The sequence below is a fragment of the Chroicocephalus ridibundus genome, chromosome 1, assembly GCF_963924245.1.
Source record: "Chroicocephalus ridibundus chromosome 1, bChrRid1.1, whole genome shotgun sequence".
In the NCBI taxonomy this organism is placed as follows: domain Eukaryota; kingdom Metazoa; phylum Chordata; class Aves; order Charadriiformes; family Laridae; genus Chroicocephalus; species Chroicocephalus ridibundus.
In genome coordinates, this window is record NC_086284.1 from 152,432,692 (window position 1) to 152,454,279 (window position 21,588).

Genomic DNA, 21,588 nt, shown 5'->3' on the forward strand with positions numbered 1-21,588 from the left:
ATTATCTTCACGGTTTATGTATATACTAATTACACTGTATTTAGGCTGGGGGCATTTATTTTTTGATGCATACGCTTGGTTAAAAAAAAAAAAGAGTCCTGTGGAGAAAATGTTAAGTGTGTGGTTATGCATGAGTCACACTTTGGACATCATGACATGGCAGAATTTCTGTCGTCACAAGAGTACAAAGAGTGATTGGATTTCCTAAGTTACAGTTTAACGGAGCAGGCCGTGGCTGTCCAGGTCTGTTCCGCAGGCCCTGAAATACACCTGAGAGCCCGTGAACGGCAGCGGGACTGGTGATGGGAAATAAGGGGCTGCAGGAAGCCATCTTATTTTTCATCCACGGCTGAGAGAAGGGAGCAATGTCAAAGGAGTTCTGATAACATTTACAATATTAAACAAATCTGGACATTGTTTAGAAATTTATTAGCAATTTTAAAATAACATCATTCCTTAGATAAAAATGCAATCTTACAGGAATATACATTTGTCCCACACAGAGATGACCCTATAGCTCACTGGCGGGCCATTCGCTCTAACTTTCCTCTGTTGATTTTAAAACGTGCGAGAGGGCAAGACGGACTCTGGCACTGATGACAGGCTTACATGACGGTTACAAACTGTACAGCATTATTTACAAAAGCATTTCTGTGGGTTCATGAAAACTAGATATAAAATTGTGGGAGGAGGTAAAGAACTGAGACGGGGAAGGGCTTGGGTGGAGGTGTAAGGAAGGGCTGGCAGGGTGGGCAGGGAGTGTAGGGAAGAATGGGAGAGGAGATTTATATCTGGACTGATTTATACTTGAGAGAGGTCATTTTACAGCTCTGGGCAATTCAAATGAAGGCAAAACACTTACATTTATCAACATTTATAGCTGATGATCAGAGCAGGAAATGATGCTCCAGGGCCTGAACTTAAGAGGTGCTGAGGAACCCCATCTTCCCTGAAGTCACTGGGAAACACAGGTCTGCAGTACCTTGCTGGGCCAGACCCAAACCGTGCAGATGCAGGCCAGATACAGTACCCCCCCCCAGACCTTAAACAGTTTTGATCCTGCAGTGCTCAGTCATCGGCACTGATGTGAATTCAGACTGAGTGAGAGTCAGCTCCTAAACTACGCTTTCACTCCTGAAAATGGACTAGATTCCAACCACTTCTCGCCAGAATTCACCCAAAGCAACTTATCCCTCGCTCTACCAAGCGACAATCATTTGGAGGGAGATTCCATCATTCGGAATTGATTTTTAAGGCAGTTTTAAAAGTATCTCCCCCTTTTTTTTGTGTGTGATGCAGCAATGTTTGTCAAAGATATTTACAATCTCACTCCTCCTCTGAAATCATCCCACATTCAAACTGTCAAGACTAAATAAGCCTGAACTAATCACTTCTATGAGCGACCGTAAGGTTGATGATGTTTAGGTAGTTTTGGCTGCCAGTCTACCTGGGTGTTTGAGATGGGAGCAGACTGGCTCAGGATGCTTAAACTATTAAAAACATTACAGCCTGTTTGGGAAAGAGCTTGTATTTTGCCTGGCTGGGCAAAACGCAACAGAAAACCACAAGTACTTCATAATCTGAACGACAATGCTAATGAATGGTGTCTGAGTTTGTGAGTCTGTCTCGAATAGGAAAATGCTTTTGAAAGGGCCCGTTCGAACGTTGGCAGAAAAATCTGTTGTTGGGTGGAGCGATGCCCGCTCTTGCCTGGGCTCGCCCCCGCTCTGCTGGGCCTGGGATGCAGCCTCTAACCTGGGGCTGGGCAGAGCGCCGTGAACTTCAGGCTGCAGGAGTGGAGCCTGTCTGAGTGACATGGGGTAGAAAAACAACAGCATGGGAGTGCGGAGGTGAGCTCCGGATCGTGCCTAAGTGAGCCCTTGGTGATGCTAATGAAGATTCCCTTATTACATCAGTCATTGGTGCTGCTCCTCTCAATTAGCCCTTTAGAAAGGGACTCGATTAAGTTGCCTCATTGTCTTCTGCCACCTGAGATCTCTGCCATCCAGGTGGGGCTGGTAGCTGCAACACCAGCCCTGGGGAAGAGTTGTGTCTTTCTGGACCAGCTGCTGCAGGCCGGGCAGAGTGCAGGGGGGTATCTCAAGTGGCAGTAGATGCCCACATTTAGGCAACTGAGTCGAGCCCTGTGCCCCTAAAGGAAGGCCTGTATTTTATGCTCAAGTGTTAACCGCTAAGTCAAGTCCCCACAAAGGGGCAGAGGAAGAATGGAGGATTTAACTAAAACCCTAAAGTTTATATCAGAAGAGGTTTTTTTTTTTTTCCCATTCCAGTGTGATGCTACTGACTTCTCTGAAAGCAACTGGAGCCCAGTCTCTCTTCAGTACAGGACATGTCTCTCGGCTGTGCTTCTGCCCTCACCCGCCCCATCTCAGGGCGCTGTAGCAGAAAGGTCATAGTGGTTTCAGCCGTCCAGAAACAAAGCAGCAACAGAGAGCAAAGCTCCATGGACTGAGATCTCATTGGAAACCTTTCGGATCCCTGGGCTTGCTAACCCAGAATTGAACTTTAAAAATTTTGTAACGTTCAAAAGAAGAAAAAAAGAAACCCTGTGCAGCTATTGAAATTTGTATTTCTAGACTTCTTTGGAGAAGAAAATAAATGGAGGAAAGATATAATCAAATTTTTCTGCCCCCAGTTCTGTTTTCCACATTCTTTGCATCAATACAACCCCCCTGGCCTCTAGTGCCCTCTGTCCTTGTGTTAGCAAGATGGGAACTGGGGCTTCTGATGGCCTGGAATATTTTCTTTGTATGCACTACAGTTTTCATTATGGGAACTCATAAAATCTCACTGCTACCAGAAGCCCCTGACTGGATTTACTTATCTTACCAACTTTGTTGTGCACCAAATTGCCCACTCAGTGTTCCTCTCCCCCACCCTGCCCCTGCCGAGGGGACAGTCACAACGGGACCACGCATGTATCTTAGGATACTCGGTTCTGTCTCAGTAGGGCTGCTTCACTTTAGCTCACTGGACCAACGACTTGGGGTTTCTCATCTACACGTACGAAGCAAGGCCTCCAACTTCATCTCTGACACAGGCGAACAACCCCACGGGCTCGTGGTGCCGTCACCTCGTACGATTGTGTCTGTGTGCAAACACGCATACTTTTCATGCAGCAATCTGAAACTATCAGGCAGAAAAGACACAGGAGCCTGGCTGAGACCCATACAACTGTTATATTGGCGTCAGTCTAAAGAAAGCAATGATACATTGCTTTGGAAATTATCAAGAAATGTAAAAAATGCATTTGCCCTTTTTTTGTTGTTGTTGTCATCGTTGTCGTAGTCATCAGGGGCAGGGTTCTGAGTCAGAAAACAAAGCAGAAATAGATGCAATTCTGTACATGGCGCCTCTCTGACTGTCCCTCTGTGCTGGGGTGTGGTGGGCAGGGTGATAAAACAGGCGGGACCCCTGCAGTAGCAGCAGCATCTACACCATCATCGTTCACATGTCCAGCTGAAGAGGCAGATGATGCAGAAAAGGTCTGTGGATAACGAAACTCCAGCTCTGGATCATGAGTTCCACTTTCTTCCCCATCGCGTCAGCCACACAGAAATAAGGAAGAAAAAAAAGAAACGCACCTGGTGTGGCTGACTCAGTACTGCCTGGAATAATGAGCAGGAGTGATACAGGGAGGAGGTTTGTTGTTTTATAAGAAACGTCTTTAGTCTGCAGTGTACTCTTGCAAGTCAGAGATGCTCAGTGGCAAACAGCAGATCGTTTTCCCCATTCTTTCCTTTCCTTCCGTGCCACTCCTCAGCCATTGGTTCCTTCACAGCTTCCATCCACAGCACAGTGATTGTACCCACCATCCACTCCCAAACACAGCAAAAGAAGGACACTCCACGAACTAAACCTGCTCCCGCCTTCCCACCGTCCCCCAGACTCTACCTCACCTGAAGGAGGCAGTAGCTCTTTGCTCAGGCCTGTCACAATGTGTGCATTGGAAGTACCTCAAATGAAAAAAAATATAATATACCACCCTCCCCAGAAAGAGAAATTTGCACAGCCGGCACCAGCAATTACTAAATTTAACACCTGTCCTTCAGACAACTAAAGTCATCCGCATTCTCTGCTAGCCATGTGTTTTCCATTCTGCAGGACCTACGGGGTCTTCCAGCAGAGCGCGGGGTTTCCCCTGGCCATGGTAGGCTCTGACCCCCAAGGGAGTCGCGGCTTTCTCTGGGAATATGTGTGGGGCATAATCCTTTCCACCATTTTCCTTCCCATCAAGAAAAATCCTAAAAGATGACACGCGCTGTCAAGCATCCAAAACGCCCTTTGCCACCACTAATTTAGATCAGTACTTTGTTTCTCAGGAGCAGAGAACACCCCTGGCTCCCACTGGGAGGGTCAGATGGACTTTCTAGTGGAAGAAAATGAGATAGGGAGCCCTTACGCTGATTTCCTTTTCAGAAACAGCCAGGCACAGCATTATTTCCTTTCAAGTCGCTGTGGAGCACTTCAGCACTGGCAGCAGCAAACTCTCAAAGGGAGACACGCTTGCGTGCCTGTCTCGATATGAGCACGAGGGATGGAAAGGATGAGACTGACCGACATCAGCTGGTTACTTTCTCCAGGGAAGTCTTGAATTAGGACTTTGATGCCAGAGGGTTGTATAAATGCATTCATATTTCTCTAGTCTAAAAGGATTTGGGTTTTTTTCCAAGGTATCTTGAGCTGCTACTGGCCAGTTCAAAATGACACTGAAAAAAGCCTACTGTCAAAAATACCCTTTGCTATTTCTGCTTTATGCCTCAGAGAATCAAGAAGAAAAACAAGGGCATTACAAAAATAATGTAATCAACATATGCAATAAATGATGTTCTCAGACATCTGCAAAAGCTCAAGATTTGAATGAAAGTTTAGCTCTGAGTCAGATCACATCTCCTAGCTCAGCACTGATCTGCAAGTTTGTGAACCGTCTGGAGAAGGAAGAAAAAACAGCAGTAGTCTAGACAAAAATCAGTTGCATAAAATCTAACAACACCTGCCAGGTTTTTCAGCCTCTCTCACAGGTTAGGGCCAAGTATCGGTGTGAGGAAAGTCAAGAGAAGTTCACGCTCACTAGTAGGGAAATATGGCTGGGACATGCTGTGCTGTCAGATGTTTTGTGACTTGGAATCTGACCCATTCACTAAAGTCGGGGAAAGGGGATGAGACTGTGCATAGGAACGCAAAAAAAGTCACTTAACATCTGCATCTTGACCAGACTGCAGCAATTCTCCTAAGCAATGACCCAGAGCTCTCTCCCTCACTTACCCTCTGCTTTCAGTCCAGAACAGAGTTAGATAGTTTTACTTTGCTAACGATTCTGCCTCTTGCATTTGCTTATCCCAGGGTCCTGTTATAATCGACCGGGGTCAGCTATTTATTAAAAGAAATTTGAAAGCAGATTTCCCCGCTCCTTGAATTGCTGGTGCCAGCTGAAGACATAGGATGGATCTGCCAAATGGGCTTAGGGGTCTTGCCACCCTCGAGTGGGAGGAGACCTTTAGAGAAACTGAGCAAAAGGAAAGAGAACAAAGCCTGAATAAAATGTCCCGGTCTCGGGAAGAAAGATTCTCTACCAATAAAGTCATCGTGCATGTTTAAAGGGAGTGAGGAAGAAGGAAAATGAACACAAGATATGCAAAATCAGTAACGTTCAACCTGTCAGTGGATTGCAGAATAGTTACTTACACCAGGTACACTTTGTTCATTGTACAAATTAAAAAAGGAAAAAAAATAGTACCCCTTTCCCCAACCACACGTAGAAAAGCACTTAAAAGTTCAAAGGTAAAGCTTGGCACATTCCAAATACGAAATGATTCACTTGACATGCAGCAAAATATACAAGAAGTGATTCTTTTTTTTCTTTTTTTTTTTAAACAAACTTAATTCAATTCATTATCTTTGCTTGGCACAATTGCAATTCATTTTAAAAAAATATTTGAAAAATACTGAAACTGACCTGAATTCAAGTATAACGGTTTCTTCAACAGAAACATTATCAATGCAATAAAACATCACACGGAATATATCGAAGCGTAACGCCTTCTGGTTTTTTGTTTTGTTTCCCCCCACCCCCGCAATTTTTTTTTCTATACAGTTTTAATGCCAACACAACTTACAATTGTATTTCAAAATTAATATTATTGCATTGTTTTTGCATATCTTGTGGAACAGAAGATGCAAAGAGTTACTGATTCCCCTTTCAAAAGCAGAGACAGTGGTTTTGTTTTTGCATTCAAATGGCCCCAGATACAGATCTCCTGCAGCTCAAATCAGGGTGTGGAGAACTGCATGCACTTACACACACGCGCGCACGCACACTCGCTCCGTATTGCTCCCACGCTCACACATATACGTAGCACTAAAAAGAACCCAAATCAATCACTCAAATGTGCAAGACTATATCAAGTGCATTGCCTACTATCTTTAAATTATAAAACAACAACAAAAAAAGGAGGTTTCAGTTACTAGCAAATAAAATTACAAATTCTTGGTGTACATAATGGTTGGTAAAACTCGTCTATCGTTATACTTCTACCAAATTTCAATGGAGAAAAACCCCCCAGTTTAAATAATACAACATGATCAAACCAATTTAACATTTGCAAAGGTGAAAATAAACCAAAAAAAAAGGTCGGTGATTACAAAACGTTGTAAACACTCCCTTCTCCCTCCAAAAAAAAACCCCAAACCCAAACAAATTAAAATTAATAAAATAGTCAAAATAAAAACTGCAACATGCTTTCAAGAAAATATCAAACTGCAAAACAAGGAGAGATCTACACAAGCCCACCACCACCTCAGCAAGGGCAGGGCAGGTCGGCTCCGCCCTGCCGCAGAGCCTGCTCCCCGCTCTCCCATTGGCCGGCACGGCTGGCTGTCTGAGCTCTGATTGGTTGGCAGGAGACTGCCTGAGCTCGGATTGGCTGGCAAGTGACTGCTAGAGCTCTGATTGGTTGGCAGGAGTGGCTGCCTGAGCTCGGATTGGTTGGCAGAGACCACTGCCTGGGAGTCTCGGCAGGGTTGGGCAGCGTGGCCACCTGCCCCGCGGGCTTCTTCTGCTTCCTCCTCCCCTTGGCGGTACGGGAATCCACAGCAGAAGAAGTCCTCCTCTCCTTCCGAATCAAAGGGCCTTGGCTTTATGGAGACGGTGAGGCTCATACAGAATATGTGCAAAATGATTTTTACAAGCAAAGTTGAAAGACACCCGTTTGACGCAGGGTCCTTTTGGCTAGGGCCATCCACAAGGAAGCTGAGGTTCCCCTTGGCGCTCGGGAGGCAGTCGTCGTTCCTTGTGCAGGGACTGAAAAAAAGAGGGAGCTGGCTCTCCTCCTCTTCCTCCTCCTCACTCTTCCTTCATGGACACGTGCTGGGGTTATATCCGCTCCTGAAAAGCTTTCTTACACCACCCAACTCTGCGACTCGTCCCAACAGAAATGAATGAAGAACGCTGTTCCGGTTACTCCAGGTCACGAGAACAGTGAGGCACTTCTGAAACAAACCCATTAGGAACATTGAAACAAATAAAAAACCAGCATCGCTTCCAGCCCTGGCAACTACAGGCTGCTGATATAAATCCTGCTGTCCTTGAGCTCCTCCTGACTTTTTCTACAATCCGGGTTCTGCACCTCTTCCTCTTCCTCTCCTGCACTGTCCTGCCCTGGGTCCCTGCAGTTAACAAAAGGCAAGAGGTTGCCATTGGGGCTCTGCTTGCTGTTACCATTGAGAATGTTGTCTGCTGCATTTTCCATCTCTTCTATCGTCATGTCACAGGCGTCTGCAAGCTCCTGGGTTGTGACCTCAATGAACTTTGGATCTTGAGCAAACTGCATCAGTCCTTCCGAAATCAAGACCTTCAAAAGCAGGGAGGGAACCAAAGACATACGTTAGTACCCTGCATCATCAACCCTATCGCACCCCTTCACAACCCTCTTTACTGCTGTATTTTTCCCCCAGCAGTCCTTCTCCCATTCATGCTGCTAACCCCTGCTTGGAGATGGGCTCTCCAACTCTTGGCATTGTGGGCGGCAATGTATCTGTTGCCCTGCTCTTCTAAGGGCCACATTTCTAGTTGGCCTTTACACTGCTGTCCTCCATGACTCTGCAAGTCTTACCGCTTCAACCAGGCTGCCAGCGCTGCCGTGAAACTGCCTGCTGCTCCCTGCGGTCTGGCTGGGGACGGTGAGGGAGACTGGCCTGGCTCTCCTCGGGCTGCTGCAGCCGGTGTTGTCAGTGTACCGAGAGCCGCAGTGTACTGAGGGGAAGCTGCTGTTGAGCTTCTCGCTGGACTCTGCCCCATCCAGGCGCAGAGTCGGGATGGTCTGTTGCGGCCAGCCACGGCTGCAGGGTGTAGCGGGGGGCGTCGCACACAGCCGAGAGAACATGGTGGGGGAATGGCTTCGCTGGAGCAGGGGACTCAGGCCGGCCACCGCTAACGCCTGCGGACAGAGGAGGAACAAGGCGAGTGAGAGCCTGCTCTTAGCAGCAGGGCTGGAAGGAGGAGGTGCTGGAGAAACTACCCGAGAAAGGCCTGGAGGGTCTCAAGACTGGTGAAAACAGCTGCCAGCTGCTGGAATACTTTGGATGTTTCCTGCGAACTCATTTTGCAAGCCTTCCTTTAAGTGGTGTATCTTGCGCAAGCGCCAAGCACCAGACTGAAAGCTCTCATGACCGCAGTTCTTCAGCCTTGGAGCTGCTGCACTGACAGGAGGGATGCAGCCCCACTCCCCACAGCCTTGCCAGAAACACCACCTCTTCTCCAGTGGGTGAGACAGCAATTCATTTTCCCACCACTGCCACCACCCATACCACTAGCTTTTACTGCCAATTGCTGTGTTTTCTACTGTGGAACCTGAATGGATACCAGATGTGAATTTTAGATGTGTCTGCAGTTGGCAATAACTATAAATCCACCACTGGATTTTAAGGCATCTGCTGTTGGTGGGAGGATCAATATCTGATGATTATACTTTCAGCCATCCAGTCCTTCCTGTAATCATACGCACAACCTCTGAGTCATCCAGCCTCCTTTTATAACAAATTTCTCAAGAAGCCCCTTGTAGCACAGGGCTGATCTTATGCCTTATTCACGGTGACTGCTCCCTTGTTCCATAAGCAATGCCGTCAACTCACAGAGCTCACCGCTGCCTAATATGAGCAAATAAAAAAATGCATAGAAAATACAAAAGCATATGGATGGTGTTGGAGAGAATCCTCTTGTTCGGGCTGGGGTTAGTCTCATACAGCTTCAGCTATCTGAGGGCTATATGTTTAGTCCAAGGGAACCGTGCAGAGAGAAACCAGCAAGCCTCCTGCCTCTTTGGGATACCTGCCTGAAAATGCTGTCTGGAGGACAAGACTTAGACAAGACTTATACTTGCCCTTTGGAGATGCTCATTCCTTCTGTTGACCACAGTGAGACTGAACTGACTGGTTTGAACTAGACAGCTAACTTTAAGGTATCTAAAGTTAAGTGAAGCTCAGTCCATCTGCCACTGGAATCCTTGGGAACCGATAACATGCTGTGCTGGTGATTTCAGTGACAGATGAAGAAAAGAATCAATTATTATTCACGTACAAGCTTCACCAAGATTTTCTCAGGAATTAGAGGTCAGACTCCTATCGAATTTCAGTGAGGAAGTAGGCCCTTAAAAAATCATCTGTGTAAGTCATGCCCTGCAGGCATGCATATATTTACATATCATGATATACAAGTATTTCGTGAGAATACCCCTTCAAGCATTCACGAGCAACTGATGCCATTGCGCTTAGCAGGGGCAACCTGTCCACTTTATGTTCTTGTTTTAAGCACTATTGTAGGCTAACATTTTTGTAAATGTATGAACACGGCTGAGTGTTGTCAGCTGGAGGCCAGATGCCTATTTCAGGGTAACCTTTCAGTCTGGCTGAGACTCTAGGTTTGGAGCTGCATGGTGGGATGAGGAAGGGTGAAGTAGCTCCATCCTCTTTGTACAGGTTGGAGGGAGGTGATTCTGCTGGCTAGATGGGCTGAGAGAGTGGGAGGCATGTGTCCCCTCTGCCTGGCCTGCTGTGGGAGGGCGGGCAGTCTCAGGCGGGCTGTTGCTGCTGTGGGGAAGGTGGGAAGCTGTTTCCTTCACACTCCTCCCTGCCCCAACAGATCTTCTGGTTATCCCAGCCACAGCTGTAACTCTCTGCAGACCACTGCTTTCTGGAGCTTGATCCCTAAAGGATAACTGTCTGGGAGTGGAGGTTAGAAAAACCAGGGAGCCTCAAATGCAGTTATCTCTCACTCCTCTGCTCTGACTTCTTGCTCCTCCCGCCCCTGCCATGTGGCATTTTCTGCCCCTGTGGCAGCCTGAGGAAGTGGGATGGCCATTCTGCCCTGCCCTGGGGGACTGCACAGAGCAGGACCGGCACCATCATCTACACCTGTTTCTTTTGTGGTGGCAGAAGAGTGGCATCATCAAACTAAGAGACACAAATCTACTTTGGACTATGACAGCTGGCTAATCATCTAGGTACGTGCCAAAGCATACATTTGCTAGGCTGCTGAACGCAGTTACAAAGGGCTTAAGAAGCTGATTAATTACATGTAATCAGTTTATGTTTTAAAATGATTAATTACAGTTACTGGTTACCTTTAATTATATGAAAGTAGACCCTGCACATTTTATTCATATGCATACTACCATCCAAGCCAGTGTAATTGCACTGCAGCATCCAATTTGGGTAGTTATTTTTATCTTTTAGCTAGTTTTTTATTTTACTCTTTCATGTACATCAGAAAACAATAACTCTACCGACTCCAAAGGACATGTTCCTGTAGAATTCTTCTGGGAATGATGAAAATCCTGAAAGTAGGAACGAGCGTGATGGCAAATACGATTTCTAAAAATTGGACCTTTGATATGGGTTAGCAACCATCCCAAATGGTTTTTAAAAAGCTGGTTGGGATACAATGGCGGGACACTGCAGATGGTAGGGTCTGTTACATTGCTGCTGGGCCCTCCGTGGTTCTTAATGCTTACCTGATGGTGTACCAGATGCAAAGGCAGAACTGTCTTCTGCGAGACGTCTACGCCCTGGTTTTTCTGTCTTTTCAGACACTCTAAGTGAAAAGATGCTCTTCGACCTGAAACAGGAATCACACACAACTGTGTCCATCACTCATGCTACACTACAATTCATCCGATTTCAATTTCTTTTAGTGCAGTCCCATTGGAGATACAGCAAAGACACCCACATTTTAGGCTCTGTGCACTTTCCCTTAACACCTTGACCTTTCCAAAGCGTTTGTGTTTAAAAAAAGCAGTCAAGCATCATGGACCAACCAGCACTACCTTCCAAGCAAGCTGCCAGATAAAATTCTGGATGGTGATTTTTATTTTTCCTCTTTTAAGACACTGTCCTAGTAAATACCAGACAGCCGATTTCCCTCCCAAGCAGTGGAAGTGTTCTCAGACCTCTCTGGTTCAGGTAAAGCCCTCAGCAGGACCGATGATGACAGCTGAGGCTCTGGTGCTGTGCCTGGCTGTACACATCGTGCAGGAGGGGACGTCAGGCTGCTCAGGTGACATCGGCCACCCGCTTGCATGTGATCTGTGTCCCTTAGCTGCCAGACATACCACAGTTTATGGGGCTGTGTCTACAGCAAGGTCAAGTGGAAGTGAATTAATCAAATTCACTGGTGAATGGAAGGCTGCTTATATAGACATGAAGCATTTTCAAAATTTGGAAAGAAGAGAAGAGAAAAAACTTTTTTTCTCTTAAAAAAAAATCTTAGGGGGAACCATTGAAACAGTCCCATTGTTTACTTGCTATAAAATTAAACTTGACTTCTGTAAATATGAGAAAGGTACTTCCTATGCGGGAATTTAAAAATACTGTAAAGTATGTTTATGAACAAGTGCACAGGCTTTACTTTTGAAGAATGGCAAATAAATCCAGTATTAAAGATATAGCTGCACGGCATACTAAAATATTTTGTGGACTTCTCAATCCTATTGACATTTTCCTGAAGAAGGAAAGAAAATTAGAATTCTGTATCTATAATATTGATTTGTTGAGAAAAGGCACTCTGGGGGGTTGCAGGAAACATGTTATAACCCAGAGAACAAAGGCTACAATGCAGATAAAAAGTATTTCCTCTTTCTAGAGGAAAAGACCAAACCACTAGTCAAATGAGTATGACATCACTGTATAAATATTCCCTAGAATGTAGTTAATGAAGCATTGTGTCAAGGACTGACTGCAAATTTGGCCTTTCAGATAGATATAGGAATTGTCATTGCCTAATATTTTAAGTTTTGAAATAAAGTAAATGCTTTTAAATACCCAATTGTACAAGCATCCTGAAGGATTTGAGGGAAGGTTCAGTAGGCTCACTTTAAACATTACACTACATAATCTGTCACTTTTATTTTGTGAGCATATATTTTATATACTGGACTCTTTTTAGTTTCTCCCCCAAATGTCCTTTTTCTCCACACCAGTACTCAGGAAAAAGGCTGAAAAATCTTCTACATAAAAGAGCTCATTTTATTCCAGACTCTCACATTTGTCCTGATACCTTCATAAAATCTTGTGATTCATGGATTTCACCTGAGCATAGTCTGCATGCTCAAGCACTTGAAAAATTTCCAGGTACAATTAGAGCAGAAAGTAAATTTGTATTGTGTTAACTCAATGTAAAATTCAGTTTTCCTTGTAGCGGACAAAAGAGACAACCTCTCCCTTCTCCCTGGTGAATACGCGCAGAACAGAACACCATATACTCAAGGCTTAGCCCATTCGCTGCCTCCCTGGTGATTGTTTGGAGAGTCTACAGCTCTTTAATAAACTCCCCTAATTCACAGGTGGGCTTAATCAAACAGATCACATGGACTATCCAAACAGTCACAGATTCATCTACTGAGTGAGCATAAAGTCAGTAGTCACGTGCATGATCGGGACTGTATGCATGCTGTGGGATTTCTGGTCTCATGAGCTAAATGCAGCAAACAGCAACACCCGTGCCCACACATGCTGGGATTCCTCCAGCAACGTGTGAGAACACAGTTGAGGCAGAGGAGAGCACGGCCCTCGTGTCACGCTGGGATGTTACCTAGTGCTGAGGAGCACAGAAACCCTTTCTTCGGAGAGTGCCGGGTGTCCTCTCCTTTGTTGTTTTCTGGTGGAGTAAGTTGTCTGTTTTCATCATCTTGGTATGCAAGCCTGGAAAGGAGAACAGAGGGATTCTAGAAAAGCAGCTGATATTGGACAGAATAACCCCTCTTCCAGCAGGGAAGCCAGGAAGACCATGCTATCAAATGGATGCAATAAGCGAGCTAGCTTCAAGCTATAACTGGACCAGGAGCAGTTAAGAGAGGCCATGAGACAGAGAATGGTCTAAAGCTGAGATCTGGGAACATTAGATGGGGAGGGGGAGGCCCTGCAGATCCAGGTGTCTCATTCAGAGGAGAAGGAAAATCCCAGGTGAAAGATATCCTTTTCAGTGTTACTTCTCAGGGCTGAACTGCATTTTTTAAAAAAAATATTTTCTGATATTTCAGTTGTCTGACTAAAGGCTTCTGGCCTTATCCCATAAATTGAAATTTTTGTAGAAAAACGTCACTTCTTCCCACCTCTCCCCCTTAATTAAAGAACCACCCAAACACCTTGACTAAAGCTGCAAAGCTCACATTTCAGTAGAGAGCAGACTTGGTTCACTACAGTACTCAATGTCTTCATTCAAATTTTCATCATAAGTCTCATCCTGAGACACTTCCTCTTGGCAAACAATTGCCAGCTGGCTGTCTCTGGAACTGGAGCTAATGAGCAAAAGAGACAAGTCAAGATATGGAGATGGTAAAGACAACCTGTTACAAAGACGAGAATGACAGGCTCCATCTGTCTCAGTTTATTTTAATGTTGAAGAGCTATCACAGAGAAATTAACGACTGAACAGAGCTGCAGAGTTCACAAACACAAAGCAACAACCTTTGTCTGTGTCCTCTTTCAGAGGAAGAGTTTCTTAAATCAACGCTGAACAATACTGTAAACATATTTTTGTCATTTGTGACTGCAGGTACTCTACAAATGTGCACATCACACTGACCACATTTCCAAAGATATGCCTTACTGAACTCAAAGTAAAATCTGAGGTGGGCTCTTGGAAATACAGCTTTTTTCCTTATTGCAAAAGCCTTGGTTAGGAATTTCAGAGAAGCCTCCTAGACACGAACAGTTACTCTCTCGGCTCTCTGATGTATGGTCTCTGCCTCCCAAATCCCTTACTCTGCACCATCTCTCCCCTCTGCTCCTGTTCATACTCTCATTCCTTGCTGTCTTTTCCATCTTTGGTCCCTTTTTTCTCACCACTAGCTGCAGAGTGCTTCTGGTGAATTCAGTAGGATCTGTTCGAACCCTTAAGCGTGACAGCCCTTAATTCCCTGCTTGCCTCCTCCTTGTCCCTCTGTTTTGCATCTCAGCCCTCATATTTCTCTTCATTTTGAGTCTGTGTTTTCTGAAGAGCAAAGTAAAATCTGAAGGTAGTGTGAATCTTTGAGATACCGACAAGGAGCTACTGGAGCCAATGTCAGTGTGTTAGCACCATTCACAGAAGAGACCAGTGTGGTAGGTTTTATTTCATCTTTCAGGGACTGGATAGGAAACATTATTTTATAATTTGATTTGAGCTAAAAGCACTAGGACACGGAACAACCTTTAGGACAGTGCTGGAGTGACCTTCTTGCTGAGATGGGAGGCAAGTAAAACTGCTAAGGTGTAGGGGGGAGGAATCAGTATATGGCAGCTCTCCCTATTCAGTAGTCTGTGTTTAGCCAAAACCATACAGAATTTTTGTACGAACATGCCATAGTGTACTTCACCGTGTTGTGAACAGAGAGTGCCTAGATGTGTGAGCCCAGCTAGAAACTCAAAAAGACCCCAAATCTAGAAACCAACTAGAAACAGTCCCTGCATCACTACCTGCCTGTGGGCAGAAAACCCCTGAGTTTGGAGTATTTTCTGGAGATGTCATGGTGATCATTACCTCTTTTTCAGCCCTACTGACACCAAAAAGAAGAGCTCATGTTCAGCATTAATGGCATTTGGACTTTCAATGGGACAAACAATGGGTCTTACACCCAGAGAATATTAAATCATGAGGGAAAAGACGTACCGTCCCAGTGTTTCGTAGTAATGCGTCCTAATTTGAGGAAGGCAGCCAAGGAAGCAAGGAGAAAAAAGAACACCATGTTAGCAGTGTCACATCAGCACAAGTCAGCAAGGGGGAGGGCAGATGGTAACACATGTTGTGCAACTCCTGTGGCTTCCCTCAGGAAGGCATGAAATAGAAAAACCACTGGACTCTTTACTTGGGCAATTCTGCAACCACTGAATTTCCTCCGTCGTCTTGTCCTATTCTGTCCTTTGCTGGGGTAGCATTTCTCCACCTTTTCACATTGCCCACTCTCTGCCCTTAAAAAAAAAAATTCCAGCTCCTTCCTGCTGTTACTGAGATAGTTAAAAAACATTCTCCACTGATAAAAATGATACTCCTTTTGTATTAGTCATCTGTGTGTAGACAGTCTGAAAGCTGTCCAGAGAAGGGGGTTTTCTTTGCTTTGCACAGTATTGCATTTCTGAAAACCTTGCCCCCTTCCTCCCAGAATGCCTCTGTAGGGATGTGACCCACTGAATGAAAACCAACTGACTTCCACAAAGCCTCTGACTGGGCGCTTAAGAGATGAATTGCAGTCCCTTTGTCTTTCAGTTAGCAGTTGATGAAACACCTTCCTGTGGTGAAGGAAGGATAAATAAGGCTCTTTTTGGTTCTTACAAAGGTTTCTTCATGATAAAGCCCAAAGAAACCAAGTGTGCTGGTCAGTGAGAGTGCTGCTTCTTTGCAGTGGTCAACTGATGCATATCTGCTGCACTGTGGGCTTTGGCACAAGTGGAGAACCAGAAGGCTCAATCCAGGCTGCAGACCAGGTGATGTCTGGTGGGTGACTTCAGCTAGGCAGCTGTGCGCTGGTGTTTGCGTGCATGTTCCTTTCCCTGGTCCCTTGACTCGCCCTCTGCTCTGTGAAGCTTACCTTTTGGAAGGTAGTTTCCAAGGAGCCTCCTGCACACGTATGGTGGGTGACAAGGGGGTCCCGTGGCCTTCCACTGTGCTGACAGTGCTGGGGTAGGTGGGTGGGCTGGGGAAACGGCACAGGGCAGTGTTGTTGGCGTTGTTGATGTTGGCATTGGAGCCTGAAGATGAGTAGCTGCTGGGAGTGAAGGTGGAGTCTACCAGCTTCTCATGAGATGGAGACTCTGTATCTCCCTGGTTGTTGCCAGACTTATTGATGTGCAAAGGTCGCTGGGTGGTGAACGTCTGGGGGAACGCGCTCCTGCCGTCACTTTGGTAATAGCTGACATGGTTTCCGAACAAGCCTCCAGCTCTCTGTCAGAGAAACAGAAAGTATTTTCCCTTTGTGAGGGAGAAGATGTGCAAGGGCCCTGGCGTTTCTGGCTTAGCCTGTTGTTGAGGACAAATATGTGAGGACTGAAGCGTGCACAACGGCACTGCTGCTCTCTGCCAGAGGACAGGGCATGGACTTCTCTGTCAGAGAGACTCAGTACACGCAGACTGTGAAAACTTTAGCTTTCTAAGATATTTCAGAGGACTGGCCAGGTGCATAGGTGAGGCAAAGGTATCTCTACACCTCCCACCAGTCCTGGGAGCACAGGAATGGGTAGGGAAGCAAGAACCGGGTAACTGCTCTCTGGTTTTCACAGTGCAGTTCCAAAGCAACATTTATACATGAGAGGGAATTTGAGAAGTGCACCAGAAACTATTAATCACCTGGAAGAACAAATGAAGAAAGATTTAATGAGCCAGTTATGTACTGTTTAGATGGTGAGTAAGCAAAGGGACTGAGAGCATCTTTATGTAAGGAGGAAAATGCCAAAGGAGAGGAAATATTACCAGAGAAGAAAATTACAAGGAATAAGAATGAAATAAAAAAGAGAAGATTTAGGTAACTTCCTCGTTCTATAGGAGCTCTCTTGGGTTCTGCTGTACTTTTTGAAAGGAGACTACTTGTGCCACTGAAAGGAGGAGTGGACAAGGCACTGAAGTGTGCCTGGTTGTTGCTCGGCAGACTGTAGGATGTCTGAACTGATCTGTTCTTCAGTCTCTTTGGCCATTCTAATTCTGATTTTATTTAGGTTTTATGAGGAGAAACTTCCATTGAGAAGAAAATGGGATAAAAACTGTGCAAGGATCTCAGGATCTGGCACTCTGAGCCTACCACTGTAGGGTCTAGAAAACAAGAAGGAGGGCCCAGCTGAAATGCAGAGGGTATAAAAGAGAATGTAGCACTCTTTTAGCTCAGCTATTGGTCTAGCTTCAGCTTGAAAACTTGTTCAGCACCTACCCGGAAGATATCATCTTCAGAGGCAGCAGAAACAGCTTCTTTCATGGCCTTATCTAGCTCTTCTTCAGCTGTCAGGTCTCCAGAAATTGCTCTTCGTATCTCTGGCCCAATGTCGTGAAGTGTGCGCAGACCAGCCTGCAAAACAGCAAACTATAGAGCTTCATATCTCCGAGTGGTATATGAGAAATAAAAGCAGTGCTATTTCTTCCTAAGCACTGTGAAGGCCTTTTACTTAATATAGCAGACCCAGCTCCTAGAAAAACACCAACAAATTCTGTTCTTTCATCTACAGCTTACAGAGGGAAAAACTTAGCAATTCAATGCAGGAATGTTTGTTGCTAGTCCCCTGGCTTCATCACAACAGGACATAGACATAAATCTACAGGCTTGACTAAGCAAGTCTGAATGCTTTCAAATTCAAATTTGGGTTCTCAGATCCACAACCAGAAGCCCTAGAGCAGCCACAGTTCCAGCTGAACCATGTACTCGGTGCCTCTGAAAATCTCTTCTTTTTAATCAGCAGCTTCCATATGGATTTAATAGCTGGCATCTGGACCTGGACAGTCCTCAAACCCCTCACTTACTGGAATCCGTCCCAGGGAGTGCATCCAGGGAGGTAAGCGGTGGGTATGCTGAGACCTCAGTCTGTATCTGTGCCTGTGTCACAGCACTTTTTAGCTTGCTGGAACTCCAGAGTCACCCTTCTTCCTTACTGTACACTTGAGGGACATAAATGGTGCTGTTTGTACAGCCAACGGGGCTTTTTCATTCTTTCACACAGACTGGTTGTCCACCCAGTGAACGCATAGCACAGTGGTGAACAGATCCCAGGTCTTACAGCCTGATGCCCCATTTGTTGCACAGTCTTGGCATCCAGGGATGCTTTTTGCTTTTTAACTGATTTTGCCTCCTGGCAGCATGCTCTCCCTGACCCTGTTAGAGTGACTCCCTTCAGAAAGAGTAGAATGAATGTGGTAATAATAAACGTCTGCTGGACACGTCATGCCAGTTCTCTAAAAGGAACCCACATTTCAAATATTACCAGCAGATTGATAAACTGTGGATACACCTCACTTGTGCCTTCCACCTCCAGAGCTAAGGTATGTGGCCTGTGGTACATGCATGTTTATCCAAAAGGACTGATGTGGTAATTCAAGGGGTCTACAGCCTCCTTTCCAGTGGGGATATCCCATTGTAGCCCCCAGAATGATTGAGAGGGAAGGGGGGTCAAATGCCTCTACCGTACCACCCCCGTCCATCCTGTGACCGCTAGTCACCTGCAAGGAGAGTGCGTTGCGCTGGGAGGGCTTGCCCACCAGTCCCTGTTCTTTACGCTTCTTGAACTTCCGGAAATACTCCTGAATCAGGAAAGTGGCATAGAACTTCCCGACAGTCACTTCGTCATCTGCAAAGGGGTATTAAAAAAAAAATAAAATTAAATAAGCAACTGATTTTAAACAGTGTATTTGCTAATGTGAGCCTTGCAATTTGCAGGAGAAACACTAGGTACTGCAGTACAACTCTGCTTTTTATGGCATCAGGATGCAGGGCTGAAGGAAGGGATTGCTCCACAGCCAGAGCTTGCTGTAAGTAGTCAGGAGGAGAGCTGGACGTGGCATTTGGGTAGACTGGCTCTGCTGGCAGAGAACCCCTATAGCTACGCGCCTCTGGATGTATGTTGTTTACGGTGAAGTGCCTCTAACCTTTGCAGCCTCTGGTATGGGTTTATGGCATAGGATCCTGCTATAGCCTCCCAGTCAGGGTCAACACATGTTGTTCTTTCTTGTGGTAGCCTGGGGTAATACATACTCAGGGTCTGGGCTCACCAACAGCATCTGACGGACCATCCATCCCAGACCTGATGTAGCCCTTCTCTGCATTGAAATTCTGTCTGGTCGTGCCCAGCATGGGTGCCAGCGAACCAAAATGATCACCTCCCCCCAGAAATGCAATCATTGCTGTATTCTCACTCAATACAAACTGTCAATGAGCCAGAATGTGCATTTTTTATCCATGTAAATCTCCTCCCTTCTCCAAACCCAATGCAAATTTTACAAGGCCCCCTGACTTCAGAGCAGGCTGGGCAAGGTTCAGGATCTGGCTGCAACTGTTAACTAACTACCAAATGCTGTTTTGTGCTATAGCCCCTGGAGTCACCTGAAAGGTCAGTGATGACCACACTGGATGCCCATGCACCTGGAGTCCCAAGAAACCTAGCAAAGGAGTTGCCCAGAAGCCTGGTAATTACAGCCTACCAGGGCTGCTGCACAGAAACCCACAGCAATCTGTTACACCAGACTGGCTGAGGAATATCCCCAGGTACATGAGTCTTTGACAGCTATCATAGTAGAAAGCAGTTATGTGAGTAAAAACAGAATTATATGCCACAGTAAAGGTAGTTTTGCTAAATGTGGAGGGGTTATCAGATGGGGCTGCATCCTTAACTTGAGTGTAAGGCTATATCTCTTATGCAGTCAGATAAAGTGCACATCATCCTCCCTGAAACCTTAGCTCTGCTTGCTTTCTTTGCCCCCAGCAGGCACCAGGTAACGTCCAGGGGAGCAAATGCCTATGATCATACTGGGGCAAGATCTAGGAACAGAGATTTCTAACTCCTATTTATACGCCTTTTCTTCCTTCCCTGATTTCTCAGCAGTAAGAACATGATATTCATGTTAGTACAGGCAGAAACAGATCTCAGACTGATGAAATACAGGTAACAGCTTTGTAGAAGAAAGCTTGTCCCCCATATTCCACCTGATGATCATGAGGTGCAATAGGACACGTCAGGTGGGGAAAAAGACAGAGAGATACAGAGACGGGGACAAGATCCTGCACTCACCACCTGCGGGGGGCACCACCTGGTCCAGCAGCTTCATACTGGTGCGCTTCCAGATTTTCTTAATTATTGCTCTCAGCTCTTCGTTGGCTTGCTCCAGGTTACCTGCAGGGTGAAAATCATCAGAGACAGGAATTAAGCAGACCCTGCAGAGGAGCAATTTTGTGTCTGGCATGGTAATCTTAGGAAGAAAATATCAGAGCTTTTTCAGTAGTGGAAAGTTTTGGGCAAAGAGATGCTCTGACCATTTCTAAAGCCCCCTCACAGCAAGAGGTCTTCTTCCTAAATATGCACAGTCATCTCAGGGTAGGAAGGTGGCCGTGCCACTGATTGATAGTCTGCAACAGTCAGAAACAACAGAACCACGGTGCTACTTTGTCCTGAAAAGCAATAATCTCATCTAACACTTCAAATTTTAATTGACATCCAGTGAAGGTTGAATACAATGAGAATAGAGGTCAGTTAATGGGAAAGTACAGCTTAGGGAAGACAAATAATTGGTGGTAAAGATGCATCTAGAAATCTGAAGACCTGGGTCTGCTCTCAGCACTTCACATGGTGCCAAGAGTCTGCCTTGGAGAGTCTGCACAGTGCTCCGACGAGGCACTCCGGGCATGTGCAAGACTTTCACTATCCAACTGAGGACTGTGCCTAGATACTCGTGTTTATTCTCTGAAGTACAGCATACGCTATAACAAGCCTTTTATGTGGCTGTCTGAACTTAGACATTACAGGTTCCTCCAAGGGGCTCTGAGCTAAATGAGACATTAATCAAGCCACATTACCCTTTGAGAGTGAGTGAAGCAGATTCAGTTTATATCCTTTCCTTCTAGGAACCCATTTCCTCCAAAACGACTCACCTTTGATTTTATTTCTTGATGTATGTGCATTCAAACCCCTTATAATTGAAGCTCTCTTCTCTTGCTATGTGTATTAAACCACTATTTTCTCCTCCTAAAGGTGCTGTTCTTGCAGCTTTTCTTATTGCTGACCAGCATTAAGGCTCCTCAATGTGCTGCCCAGGGCTCTGTGTGCTAGTAGTTCTCTTAATAGGATGTGGTGAAGACAGGGACACTAAGTAACTCACTGAAGATGAAACAGGTAGACAGCATCAAAGGCAGAAATCTGACCCAGGAGGGCTAATTCCAAACTCCTGCCCTAACCACTTACAAAATCCTGCTAAGGCAAGAAAGAAAGCAGTTTGAGGCTTTAGGTGGTTTTCCAGGGGTTCACTGGCAATGACTCAGAGAGTTTGAGGCAAAGACGGACAAGAAAATTGAGTCCTTTTTGAGTCTCTGATTGCTAAGACACAAGCTGTACTACAGGACTGCGGTTGGCTTTTTC

The 21,588-nt window shown here is 45.6% G+C and overlaps 1 protein-coding gene across 11 annotated transcripts in view; it reads right to left on the bottom strand.

Annotated features, from left to right (window-relative positions):
• Nucleotides 1–412: 412 nt before the first annotated feature.
• CACNA1C (calcium voltage-gated channel subunit alpha1 C) overlaps nt 413–21,588 on the bottom strand; it is a 489,480-nt gene continuing 468,304 nt past the window's right edge. For 5 of the 11 annotated variants that reach the window (XM_063318446.1, XM_063318434.1, XM_063318420.1 and 2 more), the window contains 10 exons: nt 20,248–20,349; nt 18,683–18,810; nt 17,406–17,555; nt 16,077–16,429; nt 15,161–15,187; nt 13,680–13,808; nt 13,103–13,212; nt 11,028–11,131; nt 8,133–8,456; nt 413–7,871 (listed from right to left, as the gene is read on the bottom strand). In XM_063318446.1, the coding sequence (XP_063174516.1) occupies nt 7,575–7,871; nt 8,133–8,456; nt 11,028–11,131; nt 13,103–13,212; nt 13,680–13,808; nt 15,161–15,187; nt 16,077–16,429; nt 17,406–17,555; nt 18,683–18,810; nt 20,248–20,349 (1,724 nt within the window). In that variant the 3' untranslated portion in view covers nt 413–7,574. The remainder of the gene's footprint in view (nt 7,872–8,132; nt 8,457–11,027; nt 11,132–13,102; nt 13,213–13,679; nt 13,809–15,160; nt 15,188–16,076; nt 16,430–17,405; nt 17,556–18,682; nt 18,811–20,247; nt 20,350–21,588) is intronic. The other 6 variants (XM_063318467.1, XM_063318412.1, XM_063318449.1 and 3 more) reach the window with 3 other exon arrangements.